Source organism: Astatotilapia calliptera, chromosome 13 (genome assembly GCF_964374335.1).
Source record: "Astatotilapia calliptera chromosome 13, fAstCal68.1, whole genome shotgun sequence".
Taxonomy (NCBI): domain Eukaryota; kingdom Metazoa; phylum Chordata; class Actinopteri; order Cichliformes; family Cichlidae; genus Astatotilapia; species Astatotilapia calliptera.
In genome coordinates this window covers 16,023,249-16,049,609 of record NC_137434.1, presented here as the reverse complement: position 1 = coordinate 16,049,609, position 26,361 = coordinate 16,023,249, and the positions used below count along the sequence as shown (strand labels likewise).

The following is a 26,361-nucleotide window of genomic DNA, read 5'->3' as shown; positions in this document are numbered from 1 at the left end:
GTGTCTGGTCTTCTTTTCTGTGCCTCTTTGCTGACTTTAAGAACGCCCATTTAGGATAGCCGCACGTTTTGAGTGCTTCCTTTACATGTGTGTGTTCCTTCTTTTTTCCTTCAGGCTTAGAGGGAACATGTTCTGCCCGGTGGTGTAGGGTCCTAATTACTCCAAGTTTGTGTTCCAAAGGGTGATGGGAGTCAAAGAGGAGGTACTGGTCCGTGTGTGTGGGCTTCCGGTAAACTTCGATGTTGAGTTTGCCGTTCTCTTCAATGTGCACAGCGCAGTCCAGGAAAGGCAAACAGTTGTCCTTTGTGTCTTCCCTGGTGAACTTGATGTTTTTATCCACAGCGTTAATGTGCGCAGTGAAGGATTCCACTTCTTGTGTCTTGATTTTGACCCAGGTGTCGTCCATATATCTGTACCAGTGGCTGGGTACTCTTCCTTTGAAAGAGCCAAGAGCCTTCCTTTCCACTTCCTCCATGTAAAGGTTGGCTACAATAGGTGACACGGGGGAGCCCATGGCACAGCCATGTTTTTGTCTGTAAAAGCCTTCGTTGTATTTGAAATATGTAGTGGTGAGGCAGAGGTCTAACAGTGTGCAGATCTGATCGGGTGTGAAGTTGGTCCTGTCCTCCAAGGAGCTGTCTTCTTGTAGTCGTTTTCTGACAGTCTCCACGGCCTCCGTGGTGGGTATGCAAGTGAAGAGAGAGACTACATCAAAGGACACCATGGTTTCATCTGGATCCAGGGTAAGTTTCTGGACCTTGTCGGTGAAGTCGGTGGAGTTCTTGATGTGGTGTGGGGTGTTCCCCACGAGAGGAGCAAGGATGGTAGCAAGGTGTTTAGCAATGTTATAAGTGGCTGAGTTTATGCTACTGACTATGGGTCTGAGTGGGACAGCTTCCTTGTGGATTTTAGGAAGTCCATAGATGCAGGGTATGGCATCCCCTGGGTAAAGGCGGTGATATGTAAGGCGGTCAATAATTTTGTCCTTTTCAAAGTCTTGAAGGCAAGCTATAACTTTCTTTTTGTAGCTGCTTGTGGGGTCTCGCGTTAAGGCTTCGTAGGTATTGTTGTCACTGAGGAGAGTAGTGATCTTTGTATGGTAATCTGTAGTGTTTAGGACCACGGTGCATCTCCCCTTATCAGCTGGTAAAACAGTGATGTTGTGGTCTTTGCTCAGGGAAGCGACGGCCTTCTTTTCCTGTATCCTGTATTTCCTGTATCCCCCAAGAATATCCTTTCAGGGTGTGGAAAATAAAAAATCAACTTTAATTTGCATTAATAAGGTTTTAAGATATTTCTAAGCTGTTAAAATGATTTTAATAACCAACAAAAGATCCATAGTAAAAGATTGAATTTAAAACCGATTAGGTCACATTTTGTGAGTTATCCACCATTAATTTCAGGACAGGACAGGGCATGTCTCACAACAGAAAATTATTAAAACAGAATTGTATATTATAATGTGGGTAAAATACAATTGCTTCAAGCTATTTCTTTTGGAAAACACCTATGTTTTAGTATCATGACACTCTAAGCTGTGACATCAGCCCCAAGTGAAATAAATGCAACATAAGAAACAAACAATCATACATGGTTTAAAGGAAATTAGACATGGCTTCAGTTTATTTAAAAGTATTCAAATAGAGTAGTAAAATGTTCCTTTGTGCATGACTATCATCACTTCACAGTTTTTGTTAATTTAATTAAAACAAGAATTAGTTTTTCTAATAATACGTTTGCATTCAGTTTGCTTTGGTGGCATCAGTAATTTTCCGGTGGCTCACAGGTTGGTGTTGATTTTGTGTTTTTCCACTGGTAAACCTTTCACGTGGCCTTCCTGTCCAGACCTGTTTTATTGCGCTCTACTTGTCATTTTTAATCCCATGTCATTTGTATTATTACGTCAGTCATTTAACTATTAAATCATAATGATCTAATCATAAGTTAATCTAACAAGTGGCTGGTTTTTGTTGTAATATGACATTGATTTTTTCAAGCTAGTCACATTCACTCTAAAGAAATGTAGTGCATAGATAAGCGGACCACACATTGATAATGTTATCTGATAATGCCCTCAGCGACGTTTCAAGTCAGCGATGACGGTAAGGGCTGCATTCCAGCCAGGGGAACCCATCACACCCCCACCTAAAAATGACATATCGACATGGAAAAATTAGCCATCCTGGCCGTCATTTATCATCAGCAGTGAAGGCATGGGCACATCTTAAGATCAAAGGTTCATTAAGTGTGCTCTCTAAGACCAGCTAACATTGTATTATTACTGTACAACATAATAAACAGCCTTATTTGCAATTCTGCGTTCAGCTGAGCATTAAAAGCAAACCTGGATGACAGCCACTGCCACACAGATAGAGCCCTTTAATTGGTGAGCGGTAGTCTGCGAGAGAGGGCAAGGGTCGTGTTAAGTAGAGCTGGTCCAGTGACATTGATCCATGGAAGATATTCTGTAAAAACAAGACCAAAAGTTTAAATTCCCCTTTTGTTTTTCCTTCCAGGGCTATAAGTAGAAAAATAGCCTCCCTTGTGGTTATTTACTGTTTTCTTCATACAAAGGAGGCAGAAGCAAATGCAGTTAAGCAATTAAGTGTCACACAGTGTGTGAACTTTGATTCTGGCTCGTGCTGTAATAAAGCTGCCTGTCACCATTAACTGCTTATACAACAGCCACGTCCCAAAGTAGGCAGTTAGTGACTGAACACTGAAAATAATGCAAATGACTTCCTCATCCAGTGAACAGCTGACTGTGTCAAACAAATAAGTGGCGTGTCAACATTCAAAGTGTTGCTCAGTGCTACAGCATCCACAGTGCATAGTATCTACCCCTCCAGTGAGCCCAAAGATCCTCTCCAGGTCAGGAGGGGCCAGGATGTCCCTGCCCACCACGGACTTTTTAAACCCAGGGGCGTATTGCTCTACCCAGTCAAACACTGAGGAGACAGAAACAGACATGCTTTTCACTCAAACACATTAATCAACATACACGACATTTAAAGAGTCCAATTCATTTGAATATTTTAATAATTTTGGAGAAAATATATTCCTAAGATTCACCAGTCAATTTGTAAACTTGACTCATTGTTCCATTTAAACTGTAAGAAAATGTCTAAGAAAGTTCCCTTCAGTGTCATTGAAGCCTGCTACAGTGAGGCTTTAGAGCTTGAAAAGAAGGTAACTGGACTTCTTTAGGTTTTTTAAAGAGGGTTAAGGTCTCATCCAGGAGGCTTCTTCGGGTATTTAAATGCTAGCAGGTTTTATCCCATACATGAGCCAAGGTTTGACAAAAGGTGTGGCTCACTACAACCAGAGGTTTCAGGTGCACTGGAATATCATGCTTTGATAGTTCCTCTGATAGACCTGCTACATAAGTGATGACAATGTGGTTCCATTTCTCCCTCATTCTGTTTCTCCCTTGTTGGTTTCTCACCTTATTTTCGTGCATCTTTGCTGATTTGATGAAGGACCAGTTGGAGTAACCACATTTTTTGGGAGTTTTTGTTACTTGCATGTGTTCCATTGTTTCCCTTTCTAGATAAGAGGGAACACTTTCTGCCTGGTGTTGCAGGTTCCTGATCACCCCAAGTTCACATTTCAGTAGGTGGTGGGAGTCAAAGAGTAGCTACTGGTGTGTGTGTGTGTTTTCAGTAAACTACAATTTTGAGGCTTCCATCCTCCTAAATGCACACAGCCAGAAATAGCAAACTATTAATCTTTGTATTTTCCCTGGTAAACTTTATGTTTCTATCCACTGAGGTCACATGAATACTGAAGGCTTCTACTTCTTAGATTTTGACCCAGGTGTCATCCACATATCTACTGTGGCTAGGTTAGGTGCTATTAATTTGAAAGAGCCAAAGAGCTTTACTTTTAACTTCCTTCATGGAAAGGTTGGCTATGGGAAGTCCATGGCAGTACCCAACCCCCCACACCAAAACAATAGTTGCATTTAACATACATGCTGCTGAGGTAGAAGTCTAACAGTGTACAAATCTGATCGAGGTAGGGCTGGTTCTGTTGTGTAAGGAGCTGTCTTGCTGTAATCAGTTTCTCACAGTCGCCACTGCCTTGGTTGCAGGTATATAAGTAAAAAGCAAGACCACATCAAAGGACACTATGGTTTCATGTAGATCTAGTGTACGTTCAAGGCTTTTTCTTTTGAAGTCAGTAGAGTTTTTGATATGATGCGGTGTTACCCACAAGCACAGCTGAGATGGTGAAAAGGTGCTTGGAAATGTTGTATGTGGCTGGGAGGTGGAACATCTTCAAAAAACTTCAAGAAGTCCAGTCACCTTTAAGATCTTAAGACTACTATGAACTGGATGACTGTGAATCTAAACAAACATACTGCCATAGTAAGCTAGAACTAAATCTACCAGCAGTAAACATGTTTGGCACGCTCAAAACATTAAGAAGTCCAGAGAGTGGAGCATTTGTGTTTCTAACCAGTGTCTGCAAATGCCTCCCGGTCCTGGTCTGTCCACTCCCTGCCTTCTATATAATAGGGGGTGAATTGGGTAAAAAGTGACACCACATGGCAGCCAGGGGGAGCCAGAGTAGGATCCAGCACAGAGGGGATGGTCATTTCCACCATAGGCCTACAAGACCAGAGGAACATGATGCAACCAGATGATGGATTGACAAACATGTTGGATAAAGATTTTCTAAAGATATATTTGGGTGATAATGTTCAAGTAAGTGCTGACTGTGAATTCTTTTATCCTTAGCGGGATGTAAACTAGTTCAAGGGTAAGTAAGTGTTATCTGTGAGATAAGGATACTGCACGTGGACTACTTATGTGAGTAACCTGGAAAAATATATGTTGAAAATACATAACCTAAAAAAATTGTATTAAACTATATGAGAAAGTATATTTTATTGTACAATCTCAAAGGTTTTAAGGTTGAAGTGCTAAACATTCACACTACTCACTTTAATACGTTCTACCATTTGCAACTACACAGTTAATCCCTTATCTCAGTAACAAGCGCCTAAAACTTTGCCCTGTATTTTCCAGTTCACTAAGAAGTGTACATGTGCACTGCACAAATCTGTGCTTGAACATTAACTAAAGCTAGTTTTCTTTTCTTCCCCAGAACATCCTTTGTAAGCCTTTGTAAAGGCTTATTCTATTCTATTCTATTCTATTCTATTCTATTCTATTCTTCCCTCAGTGGGACATTTCAGCTTGATTTGGCATGCACAAATCTGACATTTTTAAAAGAACACTTATGCGAAGACATGTTCACCTTGCTGAGGGTCGTTCATTTTTTGCTTCCTTATATGCTGTTTCCAAAACATCCACACTTTCGCAGTTCAGATGGATTGAGCACTGATGGTGTGATCCAGGTTTATCACCTGGTGTGGGAGATGCTAAGAAGTTTGGCAACTTGTCTACTGCCACTGTTAAAAAAGAAAGAAAGAAAGAAAGAAAGAAAGAAAGAAAGAAAGAAAAAAGAGATCACAACAGGTAAAATGACATGGAATGAGTGTATGTGCTTCATTTTCTTTCATTTTCTTAATAAACTTCAAATTTTGGTCGAGCGTGCAGAAGACACTGGAAGCTGAGTAACTGTTGAGACCCAGTTTCTTCATAGGATTACAGTTTTTTCTGATTGCATAAGCACATTTTTGTAACTATTGGCTAATTTTGCAAAACTCTTCACACAAATAAGAAAACCTGTCACCCAATAATCAAAACATTGTAGTTCTCTTGCAAAAGCAAACACAGCTAGATTACAGTTTTTTCTGATTGCTTAAGCACATTTTTTGTAACTATTGGCTAATTTTGCAAAACTCTTCACACAAATAAGAAAACCTGTCACCCAATAATCAAAACATTGTAGTTCTCTTGCAAAAGCAAACACAGCTAGATTAACTCTTCACACCTTCGTAAAAATGGTGTTTCCGTATCAAACAGTACACACAAGCCATCATCTACTAAGCACACAATGCGCCAACTGCACACTGATGGTATGAATACAAAACACATCTGGCTTTTGCTTTCTCTGTGCACAAGGTAGGCTATGTCAGTTTGAGCTCATACTTCTGTCATAGATCCATAAGCATAGAGGGATCCAAACTTCAAGTACTGGTGTTTATTCAAACACATCAAAACAAACACAAGTGTTTATTTCCAAGTATAGGATTATTTGCAATCGCTATAATGACTATATGGGTTACTTGGTCTGCAGTGAACATGCTTCCTCTGCCCCCAGCATCTGGTCATCTAGCAATTCTGTAAAGTAACAATTTCAGTATTTTTACATCAGTGGTATTGGTGTGTTTCTCATTGGCATATGGCAGTGCTACAAATCTTTGTGCGAAGTGACTGTACTAACCGATTCTCATTTCAAGACGTCCTCATGGTACTTGCTACAGTGTAGCGGCTCGAGTTAGGCTGGACCCGTTGGCCAGCTACCCTCAGGGTCATTCCACGGTTGATTACATGGTCCACTATTGTAGCTCTGATGTCATCAGCAATTCTGTTTCTTACTCTTCCTACCCTTCCTCTCCTCCCTCCTCATCTTCCTCTCCCCCCTCCTCGTCTTCCTCTTGCTCCTTGTCGTCCTCTTCATCCTAAATCCTACTTCTTCACCTCCACGTCCTCTTCCTCGGCCTCCTCTACTTCTCACTCTTTCTGCTCCCTCCATTGTACTCCGCACACACAGCTTACCTGTATTATAGTGCTTAGGCTGATTGCAAAGTGAACTAATTATCTAAAAAAGTTTTCACATGTGAAAGTGTGCCAGACAGTTGGCAAATTAGTGTTAATGATAGCCATACATGTGTATACTTTTGCTAGGAGTGTGTTGGAAATTTGGTAATTGAGTGTTGTGCAGTGAATTGTGCCTACAGTTTTGCAAAGTGTGTGTTACAAAATTGCAAACTGAGTGCAAAGCAGTTTTTGTGCTTTTAGTTTTGCAAACTCAGTGAGTGGTTTTGCTATAAGTCTGAATAGTTTTAGAGATTGTGCTACAGGAATCACAGTTAGGGTTTAAGCATTCAGAAAAAACTGTAACTCTTCACACCTTCGTAAAAATGGTGTTTCCGTATCAAACAGTACACACAAGCCATCATCTACTAAGCACACAATGCGCCAACTGCACACTGATGGTATGAATACAAAACACATCTGGCTTTTGCTTTCTCTGTGCACAAGGTAGGCTATGTCAGTTTGAGCTCATACTTCTGTCATAGATCCATAAGCATAGAGGGATCCAAACTTCAAGTACTGGTGTTTATTCAAACACATCAAAACAAACACAAGTGTTCATTTCCAAGTATAGGATTATTTGCAATCGCCATAATGACTATATGGGTTACTTGGTCTGCAGTGAACATGCTTCCTCTGCCCCCAGCATCTGGTCATCTAGCAATTCTGTAAAGTAACAATTTCAGTATTTTTACATCAATGGTATTGGTGTGTTTCTCATTGGCATATGGCAGTGCTACAAATCTTTGTGCGAAGTGACTGTACTAACCGATTCTCATTTCAAGATGTCCTTATGGTGCTTGCTACAGTGTAGCGGCTCGAGTTAGGCTGGACCCATTGGCCAGCTACCCTCAGGGTCATTCCACGGTTGATTACATGGTCCACTATTGTAGCTCTGATGTCATCAGCAATTCTATTTCTTACTCTTCCTACCCTTCCTCTCCCCCCTCCTCATCTTCCTCTCCCCCCTTCTCGTCTTCCTCTTGCTCCTCCTTGTCCTTGTCGTCCTCTTCATCCTACTTCTTCACCTCCACATCCTCTTCCTCGGCCTCCTCTACTTCTCACTCTTCCTGCTCCCTCCATTGTACTCCGCACACACAGCTTACCTGTATTATAGTGCTTAGGCTGATTGCAAAGTGAACTAATTATCTAAAAAAGTTTTCACATGTGAAAGTGTGCCAGACAGTTGGCAAATTAGTGTTAATGATAGCCATACATGTGTATACTTTTGCTAGGAGTGTGTTGGAAATTTGGTAATTGAGTGTTGTGCAGTGAATTGTGCCTACAGTTTTGCAAAGTGTGTGTTACAAAATTGCAAACTGAGTGCAAAGCAGTTTTTGTGCTTTTAGTTTTGCAAACTCAGTGAGTGGTTTTGCTATAAGTCTGAATAGTTTTAGAGATTGTGCTACAGGAATCACAGTTAGGGTTTAAGCATTCAGAAAAAACTGTAAACATCTGATACAAAACCCACCAAAACAAACCATTTTTCCAAAGATGACTAAAAGATGTACGTTTTTACCTCAGTATATTATATTGCCAGTCTTAACTTTAAGTTCTGATTGATGAAAGACTCACCGTTGATCTTGGTAACAGGTGAAGTGTAGTCGATCTGGTCTACTGCTTTGATGAATTCTGAAGAAAGAGCAGACTGTAGTGATACAAGAGGTCAGAATAAGGGACTTTGTTCAGAGCTTTGCTTAGAAATGGTGTTCAGTTTTCTGAGTTACCTGTGGTGTCAGGTTTTTGAAGGTAATATATGGGGTAGCATTTGATAAAACAACTTTACTGTGGATTTCTGTGCCGTCCTTTAGCACCACACCCTTAGCATCACCATCTGAACCAACCAGGATCTGGCTTACATCCTGCCAAAGATAAATGCAAGAAGTTAGGGAAGCTAGAACATAATTTCCCATGAATCCATGAAATAAACAACATCAAATCAAGGTGATTACCTTTTCTGTAAAGATGTCAACACCATAAGATCGAGCAGCACTAGCAATAGCCTGAGACACACCTCCCATGCCTCCTTCTACATAACCCCAGGCACCCTTTTCCTTCTCCACCTCTCCCATCACATGGTGCAAGAGAACATACCTGCAAGTCAAAACCATCAAGTCACTTGTAATTCTGTCCAGCTAGATCTAAGATTACGAGAGTTTGGTTGTCATAGGCTGCTGTAAAATGTGTCTCACCCACTGCCAGGATTACTAGGACTGGTCATGGCTCCTATTACACCATCAGTAGCCAGAGTGGCTCTCAGTGGCTCAGAATCAAACCACTGAGTGAGAATCTTTCACACAAAATACACGTTATCTATGCAATCTAAAAATAAGAGGAACTAACGTCTTTGTTTAATCGCTAACCAACCTTCATTATTGGAGCAGTTACGATTTCATAGAAGTCTGGAAGGTTTTTGCCCAGTTTTAGACCTTTGGATTAAGAGCCAGAAATATTAATGACTAAATTAATGCAGTGTACAAATTAAGTACTTGCTAAATTTGGAGAATAAAAAATGTTTAAAAAATAAATAAACCAACCCACCACATCTGAAGATGGGCATCAGTGTTTTAGCTGCAGCCACCCTCCGTCTCAGTGATCCAGAAGTGAAACCTGGAATATCTACAGGTGGAGCATCCAGGAGAGGGTTCATAGCATCTGCTAGCCTCTCCAAGTGTGCAACAAATTCAGGATAAGCCTGTATGTATGTTGAGGAATAGGTGAAGATGTAGGTAAGCAAAGGTGTGTGGGATTGTATCACATAGAAATAAAGGTCCAGCAAAGCAAAGAACATTTTTTTGGATCAACCTAAATGAACAATTACTTATTATGTTTATTTTCAAACCTAAATCACCTTAGCATCCTTCTGTGAGAACTTGCCGATCTCCATCTGGTTGGTGGCCAGATCTGAGCCCAGAGTGAGAGAACGTGGAGGAGCACCTCTCACCCCTTCCTCCAACATGGGGGTGAAGGCATGGGGGTCTCTCATATACACCTTCAGCCCATGTTTCTGAATTTGTAGAAAAAGGGGGAAAAATGATGAACTGCAGCAAGGCTAAGGACTGATATTATCTCATGATATCTAGAATCTTTCTTTGTGATTCTGGTTTTGTGTACCTTGAGCTCCAGGTCTCTGTATATGTGCGGTCTTAACAAACTGAGCAAGTAGGAACACCTAGAGAAGCGGAAACCTGCAAACCAATGTAATTTCTCTTAGAGGAGTAAAATTTTAGGTTACTTGCATAACCTACGGTTCCCAGAGTAGCATGAGTGCGATATCTCACTACGGGATGCACCTCCCTGCATGAAGCATGTCTCTTCTGTATCTCTACCAATCCTGATTGGCTGGTGATTGTAACGACCACGTCGGGCATAGCCTCCCACCTTTAAATAGGTTGCGCTATTAGATAGTCATTATTTAAGATAAGCACCTCTTCTTGCTTTGCCCCAGCACGAAAGGTTGCTTGGTAAGACGACTCACTCATGCTACTCTGAGAACTGGGGTTACGCAAGTAACCTAACGTTCTCTTTTCAAGCATTTGTTTCGATGTGTCACCATGGGAAATGGAGACTCCCGTATTGCCAGACAATAGTTATCTACTTTTATTTCAAGCAATCATGGCAATATATCTCCACAAGCAGTGCCGGTCCTAGCCTGTTTGGCTACTCCCTCTGCCCCCACCCCCACCCACACACACACACACACACACACACACACACACACACACACACACACACACACACACACACACACACACACACACACACACAGACAAAACATAAAGCTGTTGTACACACACACACACACACACACATATGAAGAGAGAGAGAGTATGCATAGTATGGGGTTCAGTTTGAAAGAAGCCCTGAAAGAAGAGAACTATTTGTGCAGGTGGAAAAGAACGAGGCATGCTCTGAGCATGTTCACTCTCTCCTCTGACAGACAAACTGTCATTTTGATTGAGTCCAGAGATAAACTGGGGAATGTTATATGTTGTACTGGAGCCAACACAATCTTTTTGCTATTTATTATGAAGCCCAGGTGAGCCACGCCAGAAAGAGCCAGTCATCTAAATATGTTGCCAGATGAATGGCCCCCTGTCTCAGCAGTGCTATCGCCACTTCTGTGAAACAAGCAAACACTTTGGGGCTCAGTGACAGACCAAAAGGCAGCACTTTGTAACAGACACCCCGAAGAGCAAACCTTAGATACCTCCTTTGTGGAGGGTAAATGGGAATGTGAAAATATGTGTCCTTCAGGTCGATGGAATTGAACAAGTGGGCAGTGGAACATGCTTTATCAAACAAGAGTGTGTGCTTGTAAGGTTCAACACGGAGACAGAGCCTGTTGTTGCTGAAACAAAGTCTCCTTCCTCAGCAGCTTGGGTGTATGGGCTCCATACGCATATCAGCGAGGGGTCGATGGGGCAGCAGAGCCCTTACAACACACTCCAGAACATGGCAGGTGAATGGGAAATATTCAGCTTCTCCACCTGGGGTAACAGAGGAGGCTGTCAGGCCATTCTCTTCTTCCTCCCGGCATACTGACTGACAGGCTGTGTGGGTTAGCCCTTCAGTGGCCTGCCCTGATCTCCTGCCTGAGTGGGGGTACTGGTGGTAGCTGGGACTTCCTTCGTTTGGAGATAGCAAATTGAGTGGGAAGCCAGACGAACACCTGCGTGAAGGTCTATCTCGGGGCAGGAGCAGGTGTTGACTCAGTTTTCCGGGGGAGGCAGAGCTTGAATGCCTCATCCTCTCTCTCATATTTCTGCTGAATATCCCATCAAGCACGATCGGCATGACTAAAATGTCCTCCTCCTCCCTCTCTGACAGGTTTGTCAGGTTGACCAATCTGGCTCGCTCGTGCAACGCCATCATCCCCATGGATTTTCTTGTGGCTTGGACTGCGCAGTGCTGCATGCTGAGTGAAATATGTGTGATCACAGTAATTTCTTCCCAGACATTTGGGTCAGGTCTGGTTGCCATGCCCCCACATAGCACTGGCTGGTAGGAAACAAAAATGGGGGAAACATTCAGTGCCATTACAGCTAAAAGCCACCGCTTTGTAGGCCCTCTCGGTCATGATGGACTGAAAGCGGTCTGCCTTCGATGGGAGTATGGGGCTCCTGGAGGAGGCTTTAGCCAGCCATGAATGGAGGTGGCCTGCAACTAGCGGCTCCATGTGGGGCACACAGAGTAGGCCGTGCTTCTCTATGCCCTCAAAATCCAGGGAAGAAGGCCCTTGGATGGCGGTTCTGCTGCTGAACGGGAGGCCCTCCAGGAGGCAGTTACCTCTTCCAGCAGCACCAGGAAGACTGGGAGACTGGGAGTTCTCTTCAGAGAACCACTGCGGCTAGGCCCAGCTGTGAGCCCCAGCCTGTGGTTCGGTTTCCGTGACTCCCTCCTTGTCACCACCAGTGACCACTTCCAGTGGTATGACACCCGATCTATGGTGACGATTTGGGTTCAGGAGAAAACAGCTATGGGAATTAGCTAACACTCCTGTCTGTGGAAAGTTAAGCTAGTTAGCCCTAGAAGGTTGAGATTGGGCCGAAATGAGGAGAGGATTGTGAATAATGTCTATGTAGTAACCAGTGATGTAACGAGTAATCTAACGAATTACTATTCCTATCGTTACAACGCTGTTACCGTTACTAACAAGAAAATGCAGCGCAGTCGCATTGCTATTTTTCAACAAACAGATGGTTGAAGCTGTGTTCAGCTTACCGCATCTTATATCAGTTGCACGGAAGTAGCTGTCTACATAAGTAATCTGGGCGCTACAGCTTTAAGCAGCTGCATGCGCCCCCGACGGCGGCAATCACTTTCTGGCAGACGATCACTTTTTGGCACAACACCTGGAGCTAAGGGGCAAAACAATCGCATGAGTGCTGCTGTTTGACTCAGGAAGAATCGTGCTAAGCCAATCACAACTACTTTAAGATGACAAAGCAACAAGGTGATATATACCAGAGTCATGATAAACAATATATACGCAGCGTTTTTTCCTGAATAGTTTCGTCACGTTTACTATCTAAGGACAGCAAGCACTCTCTGCTTATGACCAAACAAAAAAACAGCCCATTTGTGTTGGTGGAAAAATGCACCATGTCGACCAATCAAAAATAATATGGCAACATAACATTTGGTTGTTTAGGAAGAGGGGGAAGTTTTAGGAGTGACGGCGAGTGAGAGAGACTGTAGAAAAAGAGAGAGCGAGTTTTGAGATGTGAGAGATCTGTGACATTTAGCGTGTTTGGGTTAATGTGTTGTCTTGTGTAGTTAGTGTGTAGTGTTGTGGATAGTTTTGTGTTGTGTGTCAGAAAAATGAGGCGACTGCTGTCTCCAGGTAAAAAACAGGAGTGATACACCTGCTGCTGTCAGACCTGCAGGTATCAGGCTGTGATGTTCTCCTTTAAGGTGGACAGAAATTATGTTTTTGGAGTCGCCCAAATCATTTGTGGCATCTTATTGAATGCAGAACAGCTGATTGTTATGTAATTAGTTTGAAATGGTTATTTTAAAAAAAAGGTAAAAGGTAAAATAACAAAACAAATAACTTTGTTGTTTGCAAAACTTGTGCATAGGATTTTAAAATTGACAATTGCATTTAAAGTTATGGAAGTTATGAAATATGAAATATGATTCAATAAACATGTTTGTGGTTGTTACAGTAAAAATATAACTTTTTCTACTCTGATTTTATGTTTTCTGTCTGATTTTAAATCAATTGTGTTAATACAGTATGTCAAAATGAAAACATAACTGTAAATTCAGGCACGTGAGGTTGTGCTGAAAAGAATGATACCAAACAAGGCAAAGTAAATAGTTTTTAAAGGTGAAATGTAGAGGTAAAATCAAAAGTAGTAAAAAATGGCCAATTATACCCTGGACCCCAGAGGGTTAAACATTTTTTTTAAAGTAACGCAATAGTTACTTTTCAAGTAATTAATTACTTTTACAATATTGTAACTCAGTTACTAACTCAGTTACTTTTTTGAAGAAGTAACTAGTAACTATAATTAATTACTTTTTCAAAGTAACTTGCCCAACACTGGTAATAACATAAGCTATTTCAAGGTTGGTGCCGATCAAATTGGTGGACTAAGATACATGCTCCTCCTTCTGAGGAATACACAGGAAGGTACATCCCATAGTGAGACATCGAAACAAATGCTAGGAATGAGAACAGTACGTGACATAACACACATTTAATAAATATTAAATAAAGCAATTACCAGTAAAGGGTGAGTTCACCCAAATAAGAGAAAACCTGTATTTCTTCAAACAATTAGATAGTTTCCATAAAAATCAGTGTGTGATTGTTCAGTGTCACTGTGACTAGTTTTTCAGTGGAGGAAATTCTTGCACCCCAAAATTAACAAATGTATTTTAAGTTTAAGAAACAGAAACAAATATATACTTTTTTTTATATTTAATTGAGCTAGAAGTCAATCCTACCAGGGAAGATTTCCTCTGAAACAGCTGCACCTCCCAGCACATGTCTGCGTTCCAGCACTGCTGCCTGCAGACCTCCCTTCTGAAGATATGTAGCCTACAGGCATACAAAGCACACATCACTTTCACCACAGTACTGAAACCTTACTGCAAAAGCAGGTGTTAGGAAGTAACTATGTAAACTCACTGCCACCAGTCCGTTGTGTCCTACAAAGAGATGTAAAATACGCAATTTAAAACCGATTCCGATGCATGAAGTTTCAAAAAGTTGTTCCATAATTAGGTTTTTAAAATATTTTGTGTATACAGTGTGCCCTGCAGTAATGAGTTCAAAGTTGAATAATTAAGATTAAACTATGCACAGCCGTAAACGGAGTAAATTCAGTTATCTTGGAATGCAATATTTATTTTACTATACGAAATTACCTTATTTATACTACAATCCTACAAACTCAGATTTATCGTTTTTGCAAAATCTATCGCCCGTTATTACAGTATACGTCGCTCTCTGCATTTCTTTCCTACAGTCCACAAATCTCACCTCCACCGATGACCAATGCGTCGTAGTTTGATTTTAAAGCAGTGTGACTTGACCTGGAGCCTGTCACTGTACCCGCAAGGGTCACAGCCCTCCACCATCGGTTAGCCAACGCTGCTAGAGCCATGGCAGGAGTTTGGACTCTTCCACTTCAATCCCTCCCTCTTTTGTGGTGAAGTAGATCCGGGTTTCATACTGGAGGCGACCCTTTATGGACCTCATCAGTTAGGGAAATAGATACAGAGATATGGAAGTAAACTATAGTAGTTATATGATGTATAATGGTTCACTTCTGACGTATTGATAAGAGAGGGAGTGAAATGACACATGAACTTTGCACAGATAGCTAATGTGGTATTTCTGTCACATGAGGCAGTTTTTATACACTTTGAGTTTACGCTGTTACAGTTAAAGTTTAGTACACATCCTTCTTCTGCCCTGATACTGGCTACGCCCATAGCAGAAATACTAGGATACATAAAATACATTTTAATGTGGATATTTATTCGATTTAAAGTCACAAAGTAATTTTAAAAAAGAAAACCAAACGTGTTGGTGTTATTCTGGAAGTGAACACATGGTGGCGGGGTTGTTCCATTAATATCAGGTTCACAGTTCGCGTCAGCACATCGGTAATATGCACTGTATGTATTGTACGTACAGTTCAAAAGTGGGGAGACTCACTAGCGAATTGAAAAGAGCAGCATTGTATATAGTTTTTTATTTTATTTACAAGGATCTTGACTCTGCTCCCTGCTTCAATTTAAACACAGTAGCATACTTTCAATATCAAGTCACAGGACACATTAACATTACCTCTAATTCACTGGTTCACTTGTTTTGAATGTTTTTGCTGGGCATAAATGTGATAAGCTTAAAAACAAACAAACAAGCAAAAACTATGAAGCTACATTCTTTGATTTCACTGGGATATTTTAAAGGTTATGTTCATTTATCTCAAACTACTATTGCAAATGGTTTTTTTTCTTAATTTGTGATCATGTATTATCTATTATCTATATGGTTCTTTGTAAACAGGTCTCTCTTGAAAAATAGATTTTGATCTCAACTACAACCTGGTTAAACAAACAATTTAATAAAAAATATTAAATATAAAGTCTTTCTTATACTGACAGGCAGAACTTGGGAATTTGCAAAAATCAGATTTTTTTTAGTATGTAAAATGCTGAAAGGATTAAATTGATTAATTTAATTTAATTTAAAAATTCAATATGAAAAGTATGATAATCCAGAAGTGTCATCAGTCTTGGCTGGTTTGTGGCTGTATTTGAGTTATCTCACTGTACGGGCTCACATTAAGAGCTTTAAGATGAGCTCTTAACACAGAATAGTTTCCTAGTGCTGCTGTTGAGGATGTCATGTTGGCCTAGTGGTTCATTCACCTTGCATTAATGGGATAAGAGGCCATACATCATGCTATGAAACAATCCAGGGAGTAAATGGAGCAGGAGAAGGAGATCTAAGGAAGGGAGGGTGTTAAATGGTACAAAAACAACCGAACACAGCAGAATATAAGCAAGTTATCTTCTCATCTTCTCCATATAATTTTGATTTTTGACTATGTTTTGCTTAGACAGTGTAAAATAATTCCTGAGGTTTATATAGATTGTGCACTCTCTTGGTAGGGGAAATGAAATGATGTGTTATGGTGATCTAGAGTTTCCCGCTAGACCTAACATGCCTCTCCCCCGGTGTATTACAGTAGCATTAGTTTCATGGAAGAGAAATGATCCAGATATGCTGTCTGCTTGGTTTTCCTTTAAGGAACGTCTGCGGTAAATCATCCAATCAACCTTAACTAGATCAGAAGATCAAGGCAAGAGATTTTCTTCTTGTAAGCAGAAATTAACACTTCATTCCCCTTTGTCGGCAGAAATTTAACACTGATGCCCTTAGAGGCTCTCCCAGGCAATAAAGGAGAAAATTCAATTATGCTATAACTGCTCCGCACCAAAACACAATTAGCCCATTTTATGGAGAAAAAAAAAGTGATTCATGTGCCTCCAGGCAGAGTGGTTCACTAGTGAAGATGTTAGAGCTCTCAGCATTTACAATAATTTAATCATAAACTACTGTCTCAAAGCAGTCCATGAAGGTGGAGAGTGAGTATATGACGTTCTTTTACTTGATGTATCAAATTAAAGACGCTTTTAATGTTTATGATGAAGTTCACTGTTAATGAACAAGAAAAGCAGAATCAACTTTGTCATATGACAATAACAAATATTCTCTTTATTACCCTGTCAATAATTTACAATTTGTAATTTTTCAAAGAAGGAAAGCCCTGTTTTCACTTTAGTCAATTTTAAATGTGCTAGAAGAATCAAACTTACTTATTTTAGAGTTTGGACATAAAAACTGATCGATCGATCAATCAATTGTTATTACATACGTAATGGTCCAGAATTAAAGGGAAACAAAACTAATAAGAAAATCACAATGTCAAAAACACAAAACAAACAACATTAAATGAATGAAATCAAATAAATATTGATAATTTTCTTGCAAAAATGCAACAATTGCTGTTCTCCCTCAGGTTGCCCAGTCAAACGCTCAAAAGCTGACATTTATCAAAAAAAAAAGTCTGTTATATGCTAATATTTGAATTGTTTTTGCAACTTTATCATTTTGTGAAATGGGATAAAGAAATTGTGAACCATTCAATAGTGTTACGGACACTACAGATTACTAATCTGCAACTACTAAATGTTGCAGTTAAACCCTGTAAACTGTAAACTTTTGGCAAATGTCTTCATTTCGATATACAAATAAATGTTAAGTAACACAACCTCAATTTGGATATTATCTTGGAATAATGGAAAAGATGATCATTTCCACATTAATATTTAATGGAAAGCAAGTATATATAAGTGAAAGTTTACTGAATATCAATTTATTTGTACTTAAATATTGTCTATTTTAAAATCTGACATAAAATTGAGTAAAACATATTGAAATGCTTCTTATTCATGTGCACAAAACCATTATGATGTTTGCACATCATTTACTGTTATGGACACTACAGCCTACATGCTGCACATAACTCCACACCACAAATCTGTAACATCATTTATCCCTATGCTCGCAGCAATGTCTGTAGAATGGGATAAATATGTATTTTAAATAATTAATTGTGGTAATGTAATGTGTCTATTTTCTGTTGCATCACTGAGTCATACAGTCCTGTAGACAAAGTTGACAACTTCACACATAACATTTTGATATCAAAAAATATACATAATCAAGTGATATGTGCCCTACATAATATGATCATATAATAAACAATACGTTCTTAACAGCCTTATGTTTCATATGACATTATAACAATTGCTTAAAAAGATTAAAAATTAGCATAGATTTGCAAAAAATGGTTTCATAGTTGGTAAACATCCCATGCTTGATATAATCCAGCCTACAAAAGAAGCATAATTATCACTACAATCTTTTTTTGCACATGGAAATGTGTTACAGAATAATTTGTAGGGTATTTGCATATATATTAGTGCTCTCAAAATTAGTGATTAATATTATTATTATTATAGTGATTATTGTGTAGGTCAACTATGGGATTGAATGGAAGCCTGTAGGTTGCAGCATGTGGCCTCTGTGGTTTGGGTTTATTCAAAAGCATCCAACAGACACTGGTGTTTAGAGGCTGGGTCAGCCCCTCTGAGGTAGTCCTCAAGCAGTTTTTGCAGGGAGAGTTGTGGCTCTTGCTTCTCATGATGGCCACAGCCACCGAGGACTATCATTTCCATAGGGATGTGTCTAGTCTCCAACAATTCGGGTAGGTGTTAAATGTCAAAGTGACCTAAGTGGCATGTCACTTTGATTCTAGAACTCAAAGTTTTCCAACAGAACACTGCATTGTAATGAGAAGATCAATTACTTCTGAACCTTATCAATGATTGGTGTGTGTTAGTGGGCTGAGCCTCACATGGACATTTTTTAAGCACTTTTAACACAATTCTTGTTATTTAGTTCTTTATGTCGACTGTTATTACATACACAGTCTCTTCAATTTAGCAAATAATACCGATCTAAATGTTCTTGTATCCTATCAAAAGGTTTTCCAGTATTTTTTAAGAGAAGAAACACAGATTGCAGTTTGTATTTTAGACAACACCACAAATCACACTAGGACAGCAACAAAAGTGACAACAAAAACTGTGAAATAGTGACCCTGGCCCATTTATCTTGTAATCACGCGTGTCTCGGTTTGCTCACAGCCACTAAAACATTTTGAGGCTGACCTACAGTGATCTTCGGGTCTTTTGATGGCTTGCACAGATGAGCTACCATGTAGCAACACCTCAAGTCAAACGCCACATGACCGGATTTGAAACGCTCATCAAAATCCAATCATGAGGGGCATGGATATCATCCAATGGTGTGAGGAGTACTTGGCTATCGTAACCAATCAGAGATTGTTTCCTCATCGCGGCCTGTGGTGGGGCTCGCTGTGCGTTTGCCGTCACGGCCTCCCTTTCCTGGCTCCCGCTGCTGTCAGGGGTAGAGGAGGGGAGGGAATGGTGTAGCAGGGAAGTAACTGTGAAAGCTCCCCAAGGGAATGTAAAAGTTTAAGGTCCACGACCAGCCGTGCACGCGAGCCAGAAGACTTAACACATCCCCTCGTTTCTCATGGAAACAGATGGATTTGTGAGGAGGCGTCGGATGACAGCGGGGACCACAGGGAATGATCCCGGGGTTGCAGGAGCCTCTGCCGGGGCAGAAGTTCGATGGCTTGGGGGCAGATTCTGGGGAGTTTCAGAAAGTATCGTGGGAAGCCTGACACCCCGGATCGGAGGGGAAACTGAAATACAGACTATTGATTTGATCCGCAGTGCACAAGATGCACAGTCAGAGGACTCTGAACCGGACTATGAGGGTTTGCCACAGGGAGCTTCCACTAGCACCCACATGTTGGCTGGAGCTGTGGCCGGGATAATGGAGCACTGCCTCATGTTCCCCATCGACTGTGTTAAGGTAGCACGGCTCACTGGCTAACCAGCAAAACCACAACTTTCTGTGATTGTTGAATGCTTCGTCTCCGTAGTCCCTGGTGTGGTCTGGGGTTACCATTCATGTAGCCATCACGCATATTAGCATAGCCCATTAGCTTGCTCGCTAACCCAAACACGCCGCAGAGCTGGCTGCTATGAGGACAAGGTCAGTCGGCTCAGTTAGCGTTTAACAGCCGTATTAGCTTATTTGTTAGCATGCTGTTACAGCGTCAACCTGAGTGCGAATAACGTAATAAGTTGTTTAGCCGCCATTCAAGTCAAAAAGGAGTAGCTTTGTGTAACTATTAACGTAATTATCAAATCAGTCTGCTGTCAAGAGTTTCAGCGGATGTAATGTTACGTAACTGCACGTTTGTGCGAGCAAACGGGGAACCACTTGCTTAATAAAGAGGTGTTAAGTTAAAGAGAATGAGTCAGCCATTCCAAAAATAACAATGGAGGAAATGTGTACTCTGTGTTTACAAAAACAAGTTGTTCTCTCTTGCAACTTACGCCCTTCCGGCTTTGACTATTACAAGATAGAAGACAATTTGCCCCTTCTCCCCCCACAGTGGAGCAGCTGCTTTCCCAGAAACCCAGTGAAAAAGCTGCCTGGCGCAGCAGAGCAACTCCCTCACTCATCCCCCCAAAAAAGATATTTTACTGCATGAATCATGCAGCTTCAGTGAACCAAGATTTGTTTTATTTTGTGCCACACTGGCCCAAAGAGGTCATTGTTACAGCCAAGAGGAAGGCGGCCACAAAGTGGTTTCAGGACACTGAGCTGTGTTTGGCAGGCAGAATATCGCCACTCTCACTTCATCCGTGTCTTTCACCTGTAGCGCACTTAGGCCAGTTACAGGCCTGAACCTGGATGAGGGCATTTTTATTTTTTTATTTGTATAGTTTCTTTTGTGGAACTAGTGTAGCTCAGCATTTTCCCAACCAAGTCACACATGAGATCTGGCTAATTGAAATGCAGCAAAGTGCAGTCAGGGAGTACCAGCACACTAAATACTGGACACCCTTAGTAGAAGCATGAATTTGTTTACATATTAGAAGTAAAATCATCAAACTTTTTTAAAAGTAGTGTTTAGTATGCATTTAGCATTAGAATTGTATTTTTGCAGAGTAGCTATACCAAAAAAATCTTTCCCTCGCGCACATAAGCCTTTCTCTTAAGTACTGTAAATAAAGTTCTGAATAGGCTGGCATTTAGTCATTCTTGTATCGTAAATCCCAGTAATTTGCTGCGGCTCTGAAGAAGTGTGCTACACTTTAGAGTATTTGACTCTCTAGTCAATGAAAAATGAAACCCAAAACAACCCTTTGTTGTTTTTTTTCCTCAAAGAATGGATGGACTTGTTACAGCATAGCATTACAAAGGTCATTGCTTTGTAGTTATATAACCACAGGCTATAGATAAACAAAGCAAACCTACAGCTGGTGAGGACTCCACACATGTGTATGTGTCACGACAATGAGTGACTGAGGATATTTCAGCCTCTTTGCAATACCCTGCTAATACTACAAGTGTGTGCACTGACTTTGTGTGCAGTATGCTCATAGCATTGCTCTGCAGAGCTGTGCATGGACACAGTGGGGTTTAAGTTTGTCCATTCAGCTGGAAGTTTGGTATTTAGGAGATTATGTTGCTGTTGGTGCCTTGGAGACAGACACAATCATCTAGTCCACTCATGCAGCCTTCTATAAATATCACATACCAGGTGATTTAAACATTAATTGTTTGCTCTTGTCTTTTAATGTGTCTATATAATCGATCATCCACCTGTGTGTGAGCGTGTGCAAGGAGGAAAAGAGAAAGGTGTGTTTCAGGGTCAGTGGGAAAAGAAGCTTAGAGGAAGTCAGCTTATGTCCCTTTGTGACCCTGGAGCTTGTAACTGCATACTTCCTTGTATTCATTTATGCATGTACACCAAGATACACCCCACACAATGTCAAATACCTCATTTCCCTCATTTAACCCGTCATTCACAATGCATTCTATTCAGAGCTGTCTTCATTGTCTTCTTAGGCAGACATATGGAACAAGTTCAATTATGCATTCTATCCTATTTTTAGATCAGAATCAGGTCAAACGCCGCAAACATATCGCTTAATTCTAAGTTAATAGTGGACAGGATAGTGGCACACTCTGCTCACGTTTCTATTTGACATCAGAATGCCATTTCTTTCGCAGACACGAATGCAGAGTCTTCAGCCCGACCCTGCAGCCCGCTACAGGAATGTGATGGATGCTCTTCGCCGGATTGTAGCCACAGAGGGAATCTGGCGGCCATTGAGAGGCTTGAATGCAACAGCTATTGGGGCGGGTCCTGCCCATGCCCTGTATTTTGCCAGCTATGAAAAACTCAAAAAGACTCTAAGTGATGTGATTCATCCAGGGGCTAACAGTCATTTGGCTAATGGTACCATAAAACATCCATACACAGTTTATGTTATAAATTAATAGATCGTGTATAGCAATCTTAGCCATGAGATCACTGTAACCGGTTGATATTTAGGACTTTCCCGACTCAAAGAGTGTTGCCAAATGCCCTCGTCTGTGAAGCTGCTGACTCAGCCTAATCTGTGTGCTGCCTGACCAGTCCAAAAAACCCCTGGCAGGACATCAAATCGGATAAACGCTTTTCATAGCTACAGTTGTATACTGTAAAGAAAAGCCAGGGACAGCTGTCGGCCACTCAGTGGCTTCAAGGAAAGTTAAATAGTGGATCGTGTAAAGCTAAGCCATCTCAACTTAAAAAAAAATAAATAAAAAATGTCAGCCATTACCTTGTTCTTCCTACACTCTCTTTCTTCTGTTTCAGTTTAATGGGAGGCTGGGTAAGTCCTCTTTCTCCCATCTCATCTACCTTTTTTCCCCTGTTAGTCATCTTTTATTAAGCTTAGGCTTCTGATTGAAATCCCTCAAATGAGAAATAAGCTGGCTTATCCACTAGGTGTCTCTCTTTGCTTACATTTTGCTTTACAAACCATGGTCAGAAATGTTCTTTTACACCAGCAGTTTATTAAATTTCCAGAAATTCTGCTGTGAGTTGCTGTTTTGAGCTGGAATTTTAAAAAAGCATAAGCTGTGCCGAGGTCAGATGGGTTCTGTTGCAAGTGAAAATTCTCTTCTGCAGTCTCTTCTAGTTTCCTATTTTGCCGTAGTTATCTGAATGTGTAGTGACTTCCGAAGTGTGTTTGTTTCAGGAACAGCTGGGTGTGTGGCCACACTGCTTCACGACGCAGTCATGAACCCAGCTGAAGGTAAGGGCAGCATTTTGAGAGTTAAGATGTGTATATATATATATTTTTTTTCTATTTCAAAACAGCAGTTTTGGGTTTCAGTAAGGAAACCTACAGGTGCCACACCTGGGCCAACTATCTTCACATGTTGGCCGCAGCCCTGTAGCTTCACATAGTCACTTTCACAGCTGTCTGTAGACCACCTGCCCAAACATGTCAGTAGAAGGACACTGGTCTGAGCTCATTTGCAGCTGTTAGATGGCTTGCAGCTGTCTGAGGAATTACATACTATGTCTTTGTATATGTTGTATGTTTATTCTCTTAAGGATAGCTTTACTGCAGGTGATGGTTTCCTAATTTTTCGTTTCTTTTTCCTTGTCTTTCCACCTTTGCGCTACCATCTTTGGACACCATGTTTCCCTCAGTTGTGAAGCAGCGAATGCAGATGTATAACTCGCCCTATCGCGGCGTGTTGGACTGTGTACGTGCAGTGTGGCAGAAAGAGGGCCCTACTGCATTCTACCGCAGCTACACCACCCAGCTCACTATGAACGTGCCCTTCCAGGCGCTCCACTTCATGACCTACGAGTACCTTCAGGAGCTGTTAAACCCTCACAGACAGTACAATCCCTCATCGCACATGTTGTCTGGGGCTTTGGCCGGAGCGATCGCAGCCGCAGCCACCACGCCTCTGGATGTCTGCAAGACCCTGCTCAACACCCAGGAGTCTCTAGCCCTTGGCTCCATGTCTTCCGGCAAAGGAGCCCACAGACACATCTCAGGCCTGGCCCATGCCTTCCGGACAGTATACAGGCTGGGCGGCCTGCGGGGCTTCTTCAAGGGAGTCCAAGCGAGAGTCATCTACCAGATGCCCTCAACAGCCATCAGCTGGTCAGTCTATGAGTTCTTCAAGTATGGACTCACCAAGCACCAGTACAACAAGAGGAGAACACAACAAATGGAAGCTGAGATGTAGATACCTCTGTGGTGTAATCTACTCTGAGCTCTTTCTACAAGGAGATATTAATGTGCACATAGTATCTCACTAAAATCCACTTCAGTTGTCCCAATCCCATTCAGACATAGCAGATAAGAAAGACATCCTCAAAGGCAGTTTGAGTTGATATATTTCTTTACCACTCAAGAATAGATATTGTTTAAGTCACAGGACAACACCGTGATGTAAAAGCGAACCAGCTGATCTGGAGAAGTTTTCAAACTAGCATCCTTTGATTCTTGAAGCTGAGGCTGTAAGGAGTTCTAAGCTGAAAGAATAGTCAGCAGGGGGCAGTAGTGTTACTTTGTTGCCTCTAGTAGTTCTGTAGCTTTGCTGTCCTAGAACTGGATTTTTATTTTTCCCATCCAGAGTTTGAGTTTGCAAATAACTGACTCGTCATCCAGATCCCTCATAACAGACAGAGCGTTCAGTTCTTAATTCAGCATCTTAAGCAATCAACTTAAAGCAAGAACATCTACATTTATTTCCTGAAAAGTGTCACTGTCCAGAAACCTTGAGACAATAAACCAAACTTGGCCAAAGCTGCAACTCAAGTTGAGAGAGAGTATGTTTTCCCCTATAAATTAACTTGAGACTCCACAGATTAGGAAAGAACATCTTAGTTTCTACAGATTGAGGTAGCCCCCCTTTTTTTGCAGGCAAAGTAATTAAAAAATAGTGAATCTACTTTGTTTTTTCAAATATCAGTGTTAACACTTTTGCTTATGATTTAATTGGGCAAAAAATACAAACGTTTAGATGCTCCCAGGTGTCAGAATTGTGTATTTAAGTAGTTTTTTGGTCATTTTGATAACTCAAATCTTATTTTATTTCCAGAACATATATTATTGTTTTCCCTAATTCTGTAATTAGTCACGGTCTACCTGTTTGGCAGAGGACAGCTTTAAAAAAAGAAGAAGAAGACCTTTATGTGCATTAGCTGGCATTAACAGTCTTGTAAACAACAGAGCTTCATTGTTAGTGCTCAACAGAAAAGGTTGTGTACATTATGCTGTATCCAAAAGAGTCTCAAGAGGCTAGTTATACAACTGTACCCACACTGAATACACTTTAATGCAAGCTGTCATTCTTATTGATTGATGTCTGATTGTTTCTGGCACTGAATTGCACTTGTGGAATAAAGACCCAGCAGTCGGGCTCTATTCACTGTTATTAAAAGGTGGGGAGCCCAACTTTCTTTAAATGTTTTATTTTTTTCCCCGTGTGTGTGTGCACGCTTTGCAAGAGAATAACTCAATACAAAGGTGTGAAGCTCATATTCATGGACCACACACAGCCCACTTTTATGTTAAGTGGGTTGGAGCAGTGAAGTCCTTACATAAAACCAATAAATGAGGCATTTATTAACAAAAAAAAACTGAGAGAGAACATGGTGGTAGGGCTCCATTCACCTTCTTTTATTGTGGTATGGAAGCCCATAGCTAATGTTCTTATCAGTAAGAACTCATAAGTAACTGGAAAGCTCTCATGAATGTATTCTTAACAACTTGTAACACAATGCTTGGTGCCATGCTCCTCTGAAGTTTACATACTTTGCGGAGCCATCTGTTGGGCCAGATCTTCGGTGGAGCCATTTCTGGCCTTTGGGCGATATATTTGACACCCCAGACTTAAAACACTCTTGCAAATTCACCAGTCAAAAAGGTAACAATTGCCGTTTTACTCTGTATAAAAGATCCAAAGCGTTTGTTTCCCTTTAGAACAGAAAGCATAGAACGGGGTGGATCAAAAGGGAGGCGAAGCCTGCAGCCACATCTGTGCTGTCAGAAACACATGGTAAGTTTGTGTGTGTTTGCAGGTATTTACTTTTCATCCAGGGCAGGTACAGTTGTTTTGTCTTGAGCACAGGTGCACATTTCAACTTTGACCCCCTCAAAACTGAAAGTGCAACTTGAACTTGTGAACACGCTGGCTGAATTCAAACTGCTGGAAGAGTGAAGGTTTGGAATTTGGAAGAAAAAAATATAAATAAAAGGGTGAATGGTGAAGACTTCGGAGATGGATCATATTGATTATGCGGAAGTCTGTGTCGAAGTAATGGTCAGTTTTTAAAAATCTGATGGACGCAGACACAAACATCAGATTTTGATTAATATTTTCAAAAAGCAACATTTTACTGTAAACTTTAATTACCTCAAGTACACAGAAGACATCGGCGTAAAAGTTGGGAAAAAAACTCAATAAATAACCGTATGTCATGCATGCTGTGCTTCAAGACAGGTATATGTATTAATGCAACAAAGGTACATCAGTCACCATGACTCATGAGTTATTCATCATATTCACATTCATATCTTCAGTGTCAAGTCTGCAATTCATGCAACAAGCTAGAAAAAACATTCT

At 40.9% G+C, this 26,361-nt stretch overlaps 2 protein-coding genes across 2 annotated transcripts; one reads left to right on the top strand and one right to left on the bottom strand.

The window, feature by feature from the left end:
- Positions 1 to 1,594: 1,594 nt before the first annotated feature.
- Positions 1,595 to 14,894, bottom strand: pyroxd2 (pyridine nucleotide-disulphide oxidoreductase domain 2). Its single transcript, XM_026190756.2, has 16 exons — positions 14,728 to 14,894; positions 14,374 to 14,393; positions 14,190 to 14,283; positions 9,846 to 9,919; positions 9,583 to 9,738; positions 9,273 to 9,426; positions 9,099 to 9,160; positions 8,924 to 9,021; positions 8,684 to 8,825; positions 8,459 to 8,593; positions 8,307 to 8,379; positions 5,266 to 5,419; positions 4,462 to 4,613; positions 2,842 to 2,948; positions 2,345 to 2,465; positions 1,595 to 2,145 (listed from the first exon to the last, which is right to left on the bottom strand). The coding sequence occupies exons 1-16, from the start codon at positions 14,849 to 14,851 to the stop codon at positions 2,075 to 2,077; spliced, it is 1,737 nt and encodes a 578-aa protein (XP_026046541.1). The 5' UTR covers positions 14,852 to 14,894; the 3' UTR covers positions 1,595 to 2,074.
- Positions 14,895 to 19,192: 4,298 nt separating this feature from the next.
- slc25a28 (solute carrier family 25 member 28) lies at positions 19,193 to 25,201 on the top strand. The gene is made up of 4 exons (XM_026190320.1): positions 19,193 to 19,731; positions 21,949 to 22,177; positions 22,965 to 23,021; positions 23,426 to 25,201. Exons 1-4 carry the CDS (start codon positions 19,387 to 19,389, stop codon positions 23,974 to 23,976), a joined length of 1,182 nt encoding a protein of 393 aa, XP_026046105.1. The 5' UTR covers positions 19,193 to 19,386; the 3' UTR covers positions 23,977 to 25,201.
- Positions 25,202 to 26,361: the final 1,160 nt, after the last annotated feature.